The sequence below is a fragment of the Manacus vitellinus genome, unplaced genomic scaffold (assembly GCF_001715985.3).
Source record: "Manacus vitellinus isolate BGI_N305 unplaced genomic scaffold, ASM171598v3 scaffold_146_pilon, whole genome shotgun sequence".
Classification (NCBI taxonomy): Eukaryota; Metazoa; Chordata; class Aves; order Passeriformes; family Pipridae; genus Manacus; species Manacus vitellinus.
In genome coordinates this window covers 2467-13212 of record NW_021939042.1, presented here as the reverse complement: position 1 = coordinate 13212, position 10746 = coordinate 2467, and the positions used below count along the sequence as shown (strand labels likewise).

At 51.1% G+C, this 10746-nt stretch overlaps 1 protein-coding gene across 1 annotated transcript in view; it reads left to right on the top strand.

Moving 5' to 3' along the window:
* The window catches only part of LOC108638975 (hydrocephalus-inducing protein-like), a 62586-nt gene extending 53454 nt beyond the window's left edge, over positions 1-9132 (top strand). The window contains exons 48-60 of the mRNA XM_029958175.1: positions 306-510; positions 880-1112; positions 1439-1590; positions 2355-2550; positions 3042-3150; positions 3745-4002; positions 4316-4461; positions 4801-5022; positions 6769-6926; positions 7126-7280; positions 7438-7546; positions 7752-8147; positions 8934-9132. Of these exons, the coding sequence (XP_029814035.1) occupies positions 306-510; positions 880-1112; positions 1439-1590; positions 2355-2550; positions 3042-3150; positions 3745-4002; positions 4316-4461; positions 4801-5022; positions 6769-6926; positions 7126-7280; positions 7438-7546; positions 7752-8147; positions 8934-9096 (2502 nt within the window). The 3' untranslated portion in view covers positions 9097-9132. The remainder of the gene's footprint in view (positions 1-305; positions 511-879; positions 1113-1438; positions 1591-2354; positions 2551-3041; positions 3151-3744; positions 4003-4315; positions 4462-4800; positions 5023-6768; positions 6927-7125; positions 7281-7437; positions 7547-7751; positions 8148-8933) is intronic.
* Positions 9133-10746: the final 1614 nt, after the last annotated feature.

Sequence of the window (10746 nt, the reverse complement as noted above, 5' to 3'; positions counted from 1 at the left end):
TGCTTTTTCTTCTTTCCAATCCCCTCCCTCTCTCCCATCATTTCTCTCAGTCCTTTCTGCTCTCCTGTACCCCTGGAGGTCGAAGGATCTCAGCTACCACCTTCATTCTTTTCACCCAAACTCCTTTCTCTCTGCCACTCGGGACAGACTTGCAGCTCCTCCTGGCTTGTTCATCTCATCCTGGGGCTGCCTTTGGGCACTGGGTGCTTGGGCTCAACTGGAGGCCAAGGCATGGCATCCTCCTTGCTGGGGGTGTTCAGGGCATGGCTGTTGGGCATCAGCCTGTCCTGGCGCTCTTTCTGCAGGCTCAGCTCACTGTAGGCATGTTCACTGTGTCCCCTTGCTCCGGCTCCATTGGTCCTTGGGGCCAGCAGAAGATCACAGTGGATTGCAATGCAGGAGCAGAGGGGAAATGTGAGGAGCAGCTGTACATCGACATCAGCAACAGAGACCCCAAGGACAATCCCCTCGGCATTCCCTTTACCCTGACTGCCGAGTCCTGCTTCCCAGGTACATACTGTCCACAGGTTGCCGTGGGCAGTCCTGCTGATGATCAGCACCTAAACTTGCTACTTGGATAGAGAGGCACCCTGGTCCTGAAGTCCCACCTTAAAATCCTCAGAGGCTGCAGTCCTTTTCAAGTCCACCAGTGGGGAGAGGCTGGGAGGGATGTGTGGAAGCATAAAAGGAAAGCAGTGCCCTTTAAGACTGAGGTTGACTGAGCTCCATCCTCACTGACTGAGCTCTCTCATCCAAGGCTGGGTTTTGCAGTCACCTGGACAGAAAGGGCTTATCAAGCCTTCTGAGAGGCCAGCTGGGTCCAGGTAAATTCAGCAAAGAGGTTCTCTAGCCTCAACCCTTCCTCTGGTCTGTCTGCAGCGCTTGTTGAAGACGTCACGTCCATCTTTGAGCAGTACCCGATCCACAGCAACGTCAATCTCTGCCAGACGTTACAGTCGGTGCAAGGCAACGGTGTGTTCATCAGAGATGATAACAAATTCATCTTCACCAAAGTTCAGGTTGGGCAACGGGCCACGGCTCGCTTCAAGATCTCTAATGGCAGCAGTGTCCCATGTGACGTGGTCCTCTCCATCAAAGCCTTGCCTGGAGAGGTAAGAACAAGAGGCCAAGGTGAGCGCTGCTCTCTAAAGGCCATGTGAGAGCCTGCCTTGTTCTCCAGAGTCATTGCGTTCTCTGGCCCAGCTGGACCAGCCCAGCTCAGGGCAGGTCGAACTGCAGGGCAGAGCAGCAATGCCAGGGGGGCACTTGCATTGAATTCCACATCTCTCAAGCAAATTTTGGCTCATGCTTCTGGGTCTTTGGTGGGAATCCTTCTGAACATCTCTCGAAAGCACACTCAGAGAGGGGCTGTTAAGGATATACTGGGTCACATTGAAAGATGTTTCCTCCTAACACCGCACTGTGGGTTCCCCCCAAGCCTCACAGCCTCATCAGCAACATCTTCAAGCTGGATCCTGTTGAGATGAGCATTCCTGGCTTATCCCACACCTTTGCTACAGTGACCTTCACTCCAGAACAAAAGGAAGACTACCAGTGCACTTTTACAGCTTCTCTTGTTATCCCAAAAAGGTAGTGACCCTGTGAAGTATTGGGGGGACCGTTCTGGTAACTGCCTCTCCTCTTGGTACCTCTAATGCTTTCAGTACACTTAGGCAGAGTACTTGACATGAGATGATCTGGGAGGCAGTAACTGTTAGGCAGAGCAGAGCAGAAAAATGAGGAGAATACTTCAGCCTGTGTGAGGGACTGAAGAGAGGGCCTTAGGTAGCCAGCTGGAAGTTACTGAGAAGTGCAACAGCTGAGCTGGGACTTTCCAAGGCCAAAGGCTCAGATGAAGCAGTTTCTGTGCCAGCAAGTCAAGATTTCCTCCCTATTTCTGTAAAAGGAAGTGATCCTGTGTGGTTCCCTGGCATGTATTAAGCTATTTTTATATCAGGAGAGTGACTGGAGCTCTTATCAAAGAGAAGCCTGGTTCTTCTCCCTGGGACCTGTGTACTGGGGCTCTGACCTGCCCTTCCCCAAGCCTTTAGTGGCTGAATTGGAACAGGGAAGTCAGTTTTCTGCCCTAACAAGCAATTCCTTTTTTAGGATCCTTGGAAATAATCTTTACTGACGGTGCTGTTGATTTGGTTTTTCCTTCTTGCTTTCGTACTGTTCTCATGGTGTGCTTTTGCTTGTTGCATATGTCTCCTATCACTGCAGCCAGAGGATTTACCACGTCTCATCTGGTGCCTCATTATTTATCTGCTGTACAGTATGATTCAAATGAGGGAAATTATTTAGAACTGTTATTCTGGAAGGCTCTGGCTGAAATGGTTTCTGTGCCTCTCCAGCAGCTCCGTGAAGATGAAACCCCAACAGCTGACCTTCACTGTCAGTGGAGAGGGGCACGTGCCTCAGGTGACAGTCGAGTGCCCGGGCCTTGGGAGTAAGAGAGGAACCCCTGTGCTGCGCTTCAGGAGGCTCCTGCTGGGGGATTCACAGACACTCCCCCTGGTCCTTCGTAACAATGGCATCGTACCCACAAAGGTAAGGACCTGCTCAGGGAATGCTCTGGGCTGGGAACAAGTGCTTGTCCTGTGGAGGAAAGGTCCCAGAAAATATGATTTTCAGTCCAGTCTGTCCTTGTCAGTTGAACACAAGACAAGAAAGGTGGTGGGGTGTTTTTCCCCCCATCTCCCCGCTCACATTTTGTTCTCATGTGGGCGTGTGTGACGTCCCAGTTCCATGAGATTGCATTTGATACTGGTTGACTCCATTTTAATTAAACTTATTTGTGGTTTCATTACATTCTGCTCGTGACTTACTGTCCTGTTTGGCTCTATGTCAGTTCTATCCATATGCTTCTGAACACTCTTTTTTCCCTGTGTGACTTCACGTAACCTTTGTGCTGGCTGCTGTGTTTGAGGTGGGGAGGTGGTCTGAGCTCCCCATGCTGGACCAACAGCCGTACAGGCTCAACCCACGTGCCAGCCTCTACTCACACCAATGTCATTGTGCTCTGTGTTCCCTTTTCTCAGTTTACAGTACAAGTAATGGATGAACAGGGAGTTTTCTTCCTGAAAGGCAGGCAGTCTGCACTCCATGCCTTCCACACTGCAGACATGGAAGAGAACTCCACTGGAAAAGGTAAATTCATTAACCATGCAGCATGATCATTCACAGAGGGAAAAGGTGTGCCCTGCTCTTGGCTTGTCTAAGCAGCAGCCACATGTTAGACATAGCTTCTTTCCTTGGTCTCTCTGTCCCTCGAGCTTTTCTTGTGGACTCCTTGCAGGATTTCCTCCTAGCAAGTTGTAGGAAGTTTTTCTGTTCTTCGAGACATGGTGGGTTGAGTTGTGGGGGACTATCACCACCTCAATAGACTGGCTGAGGTCTTTGTTATGTGTGGGAAGGTACCAGCCTGAACAGGGGCAGCCTTTGAGTGCACAAGCCAGCCAGCAGAAGCCAAAACCACTCCTTGGCTCAGCCTTCTGTATGGCGGGAGCTGACTGGAAGCAGATGGAATGAGGGCTGGGCATTAACCTGAGGTTAAACCGTTTAAGTGGTGATACGTGTGATGGTGGCATAGTCTTTTGAACACAGGAAGAGGGTCTGGAACCACTGGTGGGAGAACCTGTGCTTAGAAGCAACTGATTCCAACCTCTTATTCCTCGTATACTCCAGGGAAATATTTCCTCTGTACAGCTCTATCACTTAACTCTGATTCCCATTGCCGTGCAGCCAAGAAGCATCCCAAGAAGCCTTACCTGCTCCTGGAACACAGCCAATCAGCAGAGTTTGACGTGTTTTTCAAACCCACCCTGACCCAACGTCTGGAAGGGAAGATCCATGTGGCACTGTCAGGCAACAGTGAGATCGACATAGAGCTGGTGGGTGAAGGCTACGATGATGACTTCACCCTTGATAACCTCCATGGACTAGCAGAAGACAGCAAGGAGAGCAATACTAAGGGTAATCTGGAGGACAACATCATTGAGGGTAAGAGAGGAGAGGCTGCCAAGGTAGAGCGAGGAAGAGGAAAATGTCTGATCATGCGTGTCCTCTCTCTAGCCAGGGCTGGCTGTCACCCACTGGACTTGGGGGCCTGTGAGCTTGCCAGCCGTGCACACAGAGCAGTGTGTGCTGTGCTGCTTGTTGCTGGGCACAGGCACAGCCACGGGCTTGGGGACCTCCCAGAGGGAGGGAGGGAGGCTTGGAGCAAGGAAGAGCTGAACATACATGCGTCTCTGAAAGTGAGGGGGGCGGATGGACCTCACTGCATGCTGAGATCTCTTGCTCTCCTTCTTCACAGCTGTCAGAGCGAATCACATTGAGTTTGGGGAGTGTGCAGTCAGGGAGCTCTGCGACAAGACCTTCACAGTCACCAACCGCAGCAAGGAGGAGGTGATGCGGTTTGAGTGGCTGCTGGTAGACGCCCCATTCCAGTTCTCCCCCAAGGTGAGCTGGGACAGCCCTGCCTTTCTCAGTTGCTCACGCCCTTTCCTGGTGTTCCTGAGAGCTGGCAGGGAATCACCACATACCAGTGAGAGCCCATTCCAGTGCCATGCAGGAGATGCAGTCCCTGGCTTTGCTGGGGCAGGGCTGTCAGACCAGCAGAAAAGGCTCCACGTTCTGGGAGGTGGCACCTTCTGTTCATACTTTGCTCTATCAAATCTCACATAAATCCTCACTGAGCTGCTGATTCCCAGCACAGCTGCTCACCATATCAGTCCCTTTTGCTGTCAGTGCTGCCCTTGCCAGTGATTCCAGTTTGGTCTTGACTCTGGTTCTCCCTAGGTGGGACACCTCCAACCTGGCTGTGCCAAGGATATCAGAGTGACCTTGAAATCCAACGTCCCGGTCACCTTCAAAGGGCACTCCGTTAAGTGTAAGGTGGCCAAGATCAAATACCAGCTGCCACCAGAGGAGGTTTATGACTGGGACAACGAAATGTGCACTGAGAAGTGGGAGGATACCACCGAGAGAGTCCCAGGAGCCCGCTGGCCTTTGAAGCAGAAGGTAAGAAGCACAGCAACAAAAGCTAATCGAGCTGCTGCAAAAGGACCTGCCAACAGCAGCAGAGCACCAGCACTGCTGGCAGAGCAGCTCCTGCCTCCCCTGGGCATTGGCTCAGCCGGGAGGTGCACCAGCAGTGCCTTTTAGGGAGAGGCGGATGCGCAGTGAGCGGGTGCGCTCACACCACAGGGGGAAGCCTTTGGGCAAGAGACCTTTATCCACACGCAAACTGCCGGTCTGTGCCACGAGCCCAGTGTTGCAGCCTGTGTTGAATGGGAGGTCACGTTTGATTTTATCCCATTTTACAGTGTTAAAATCTCTTCATCTGATTCGGTGCCTTGTCACCCACAAGGAGTTAATTCCACTGCATTCTCTCTTGTTCTGAAGGGGAGAGCAGCACAAGTGCTCTTGTGCGTACACCGGTGAGCTCCGAGCTCTGCCTACACCGACACCAGAGATTTTGGTTGTGGCCTCTGTATTGTGGGGATATCTCATTATGGAGCAGCCCAGGCACTGTGTGACAGTATGCAGGAGTCTGGAGAAGCATCTTCTCCAGAAAGTCTTGCTTTTTCTATCATTATTGCCAAACACACCTATCTTGGTGAAGGTTCTTTCTGAGTTTCTGAACCACTGTGAGTCCTGTAAACCCAACTTCCCCATCAGGGCATCAGCAGTTGGAGACTTTCGCAGTGAGATCATTCACATCCCAAAATGCCCACAGCCAGCCCCCACCCCACATGTGCCATCTGGAGAGCACTTTCTCCTAAGACAAGAAGGAAAAAGTTCTCTCTAGGACTAGTCAGTCTTGGGCTTCTCCATCCACAGGGCTCCAGCAGGGAAACTTAATCCTAATGTTGAGACCTGCTAGATTTATACGGGACCAGAGAAAAGGTCAGAGGCTCTATAGGGTTGAAGCACAGGGACTGACAGCTGGCCATAATCCCCAGGGGTGTATTAATAGCCGTGGTGGTGACTGCTTTGATCAGTGGGTAGAAACCAATACTGTAGTACAACAGTCCAATTTTGTCATCTTTCCAGAGAAATAAACCTGAATGTCCTTTTGTGGTAGTTTGGTCTAGGCCTTCCTTGGTGACCAGTTTGTAACCAAGGAAGGGTCCAGATTTACCCAGTATTCCCTACGATTTTTACGTAAGCCGGACTATAATAAGAAAGGAGGAGAGACCTTTGCTCTCTCTTTCCTTCTGGCAGCTTAGAGGTGCAGGTTCCCTGCTGTTGAGTCTGTCGGGTTGGGGAGCGAGGCCTGGTTAGGCCTTGTCGACCTTGGGAGACAGAGGTTGCCGGTGATCATTCCAGAGCGAGTCTTGGTTGTCCCAAGGAGAGTAGTGAAATATTTCTTTGCTAACTTTTTTAGTTGCTAGATCTCGGGCTACTGATTGGGATATATATATATGTATTTTTTATTTTGGTTTTGTTCCTTTTCCCTTCCCCCTTCCCTTTCCCTTGTGAAATTGTATATATATTTCAACTGTAACATAAGTGTAAATATATTTATATATATTACTTTAGCTGTCTCTCTCTCATTTCGGATTTTCTTGATTGTTTTTCTCCCTCTTCTCCCTGAGGTTTGGGAGGGGGGGACTTCTTGCAGTAAGGTTTGGAGACTTGGCAGGGAGTCAGCTTCAAACCATATCACCTTTCTATGTGGCCAGGTTTGGAGGCCAAAAGATATCCCTGCTCAGCCTGGCTTTCTAGGCTCTGCTCAGTGATTTTTCCCTCCTCTGCCTGCAGGTGGTCAAGGCACTCCTGGAACCACCTCACACTGTCCTGAAGAGCAGCCACGAGGTCGAGCTTTTCCTCAGTGCTCAGGTTGACTACGCCGAGTTCAAACTGAACACGGTCGAGGTTCAACTGAAGCAGATTGAGCTCTTCCAGACAGAGATAAGCACGTGAGTGCTGGGCACTGTGTTGACCCTTTCCTCCTAAACTTCCAGTCTTTGAAATACTTTGTTTGGGCCACCCAGGGCAGCAATTCTGAATGTGGCAGAGTTGCCTGGGGAAGATGTTCCTTAGCGGAAGGTGGTACCGGAGCCCACCATACAGTGTTACTTTATTACATGCTTTTTATTTCTCCTCCTTTTTTTTCAGTTTCCAGATGTCCAATACAGGGAATGTAGCCCTGAAATACTGCTGGGAGGGGAATCTGGAGGAGGAAATACCATCAAAGAGTTCTGGGAAGCCGTTCTCGTCCACTCTGACACGCAAGTTATTAGCTCTGGGTGGTGCCCAGGCCATTTCAGTTGGTAGCTGAGGGCCTGGGGAGAAGACCCTGCCACTTCACACATTAATTGCTTTTTCATCCCTGTCCACTTCCCAGCTGCAACTGGAGAGTTTTCTCCTTACCCTCTCTCTGCCTATTAGCCTCTCCTGTTCTTGCTCTGCCACTTGTGCTCTGCACAGGAGCTGAGCCGGGCTCCAGGGACAGCCACGTACTGGGTCAGGACTGGGAAGGGGGACATCAGGGCACCTCTCTCTCTTTCGGAGACTGGGAAAAACAAGGGTGGAACAAGTGAGCTGCCCTGCAACCACTGCCTGTATGCAGTTCCCTGCTCCAGGGCAAATGCAAAGTCACTGTCTAAAACCAAGCCTCCTGCCCCGGCACGGGAGCATGTGCTGCAGGCAGAGACCCTGCTCCCAACCACTCTATCTCCTGCTGAAAGTACTTGGCCAGAGGTGCTTCAAGTGCATCTCAGCTCTCTTCTATCCACCTGCAGCAGGAAACAGAGTTGTTGGGAACAAAGGATTTTGTCTTTGAAAGATGTCCTCTTCCCTCTTCCAGGTTATTTCTTGTCCTCTGCTGCTGTGGATCACTGGTACGGGCATTGTACAAGGCAGATGCATGGGGCATCACCACTCAAGTCAACTCAGCCCCAGTCAGCTCAGCCCCAGTCAACTCAGCCCCAGCCAAGTCTGCGCCTTTCAAAGCAGGTGTGCCACTCTCTGAAGGGCCTTAGTTCCTCCCTGGAATTTTCTCCAATTCCCGTCAAGGACCCACCGCTGTTCTCCATCGAGCCCCACTGCGGTACCATCCCTGCTGGCCAGAATCAGATTTTCCACGTGAAATTCTGCCCGACGCATGTGGGGAAATTTAAGGCCGAAATGCTGTGCAGGTAGGAAATGTCCATGTGCTTTCCAATCCATGCTCCTGGTGGGTATCACAGGATGGACCATCTGGTGCACCCTCCCTGCTCAAGCAGGGTCATCCCAGAGCACATGGCACAGGATTGTGTCCAGAGGGTTCTGGAATACCTGCAGTGAGGGAGACTCCACACCCTCTCTGGACAACCTGTCACCTGCACAGGAAAGAAGTTCTTCCCCACGTTCAGGTGGAACTTGTTTTGCATCAGGTTCTGCCCATTGCCTCTTGTCCTGTTGATGGGCAGCACCAAGCAGAGCCTGGTCCATCCTCTGACACCCTCCCTTCAGTCCCTCTGACTGGGGTGGGTGAGTGTGCAGCCCTGGGGACAGCCAGCCCCAGAGAGGCAGCAGGAACACACAGCATACAGGAGCACAATAAGAAGCCTTGGCCAGATGTCCGTGGAGATGTCTATGGGTCTGTGTGGAGACAATGGGAAACACTAAGCTCCTGGAGGGCTGCAAAATCTGGAATGGGAGATCCAGAACGGCTGTCAAGGGGCCAGCCAGTCCCTAGCTATGCTTCCTTATGGGACAAGCACAGCCTCCTTCTCTACCTGGAACCCCGTGTGCTACAGTTGGTCCCCAGGCCCATAACTGGTTGTGATTCTGCCCTTCCACCTCTGCTACCTCCATGGCAGGGAATGCAGTTCTGTTTCATTTGCTGCTCGCTGCTTGCATGGAGAGAGGATGTGACACTGTGTGCTCTTTGAAGAGACAGGCGAGCAGCTGGCTGGTTGGAAATGTCCCTTTCTTCCTAGACTTCCTAACCTGAAGCCATCTCAGAAGAGCCCACGGGTGTTTGTGATGGGGAAAGGCTGTTTGCCGAAGGCTGATCTGAAACGCTCTACGTCACCACAAAAAGGTAAAACCCAGAGCAACAAACCCAAGAAGAAGGTGCAGCAGTCACCAAAATTAGAGTGACACCATTTGTGTCATGGCTTCTCCTGCTCATGGTTTCCCCGCCTTCAGCAGAGACCTCCCCAGCTACTCTTCAAACCCCAATACCCATCTCTACCTCATCTGTGTACTACCTAATAAACTGTGTCTCAACCCACGAGTTTTCTCACTGTTACTCTTCCAGTTCTCTCCCACCTCCCCAGGAGGGGAGTGAGCAGGTGTCTGTGTGGTGCTTGGTTGGAGCTGGGGCTCAGCCATCTCCAGGAAAGCAGCTGTGATCAGACATCACCCCCATTCCTCCGCAGGCTGCTCTGCTCTCTTAGGAATTCCCATTCCTTGGCCTTTGTGTGGGGTGGTGAAGTGTCCCTTGGTCACACCAGGAACTCTGCACGACTAATGTGAGAGCAGCACTGACTGTACCAGGAACTCCAGTTGCTTGGCTAAAGGCTGGGATGAAGGACAAGAGTGGCAATGATCAGTTATCCCCTGACAGCATTCCCTACCTGAACCGTAGCCCAAGGGAAGCGCTACCATTGCCTCAGTAATTATTACAATCCAAATTTCCTTGGGACTGGAAGGTTCAGCCTTCACTGTCCCTTGCTCTGTTGCCAAGGTACTTCCCAACTGTCTTGATTTAAAGAGACTGAAGTATTTTGCCAAGGACGATGAGTTATGAGGAAGACCAAACTCCTTTCTCTAAGCAATTGTAAAACCAAAATTAAGAGGCTCCAATTGAGGAAGTATGGAGAAAGAAAAAAAATAACAGCCCTTTATTAAAGGATATATGTACATTAGCAGAACAACAAAAGAACACAAAAAGAAAACAACCACAGAATAATCCTGTACCCAAAAATGCCCTTCCAAAAGGAAACAGTTCGGCATTTTCTGCCTTTTGGCGCCATTCTAACCACGGCCAGCAGGGGGCGCTGTTGAAGCACTGGAGGGGCGGAGCCTGCAGTGCTCTGTGGTGGCCGGCAGGGGGCGCTATTGGGCCCACTCTGGTGAGGGAGAAGCTGAAAATGGAGATTTCCCCCCCCACACACACAGATAAAGGGAAAATGGGAAAAAGGGGGCTCTTCCCACGAAACTCACGCTGTCTGCAGCTGGCTATGGCCGGGATTTCCCATCTTCCATCGATGGACACACTCTACTGCCAACACAGGAGTGGAGGAGGGAGCGGGCGACCTCCTCCCCAAAGGGTTCCTCTGCAGGTGGGTCAAACCTCTCTGATGAAATCCAAGCTGGGCTGGGGGCAGAACAGGGTGCAGGAAAGCAAAGACAAACCGGGGCCAGAAACAGTCAGATGACCAGGCCGAGAACAAAGTGAACCTCGGACCCCTCCAACTCATACCCTCCCTACAGTCAGGGCAAAAGTGAAGTGTCATTCCTCAAGGAGAGAGAAAAAAAAACAACCCTCCTCACTTCCTCCTTCCCCCCCCCATCTTCTCAGGGCTATCAGTCTGGAATGTGAGTCTGCTAGCTATTTCCTTTGTGTATGTCAATCACCATAGGCAAACACCTTCCTCCTCCATCCTTCAACATCTTTCTTTTACAGCAATGCAGGGGAAAAAAATAATTCCCCCTTGGTTTTTTAGAACAAGTAAACCTATGACACACACAGTAGGGAGCCTTGTGATGTAAGAGGTCAGCAAGAGAGTATCTGGATCATCCCAT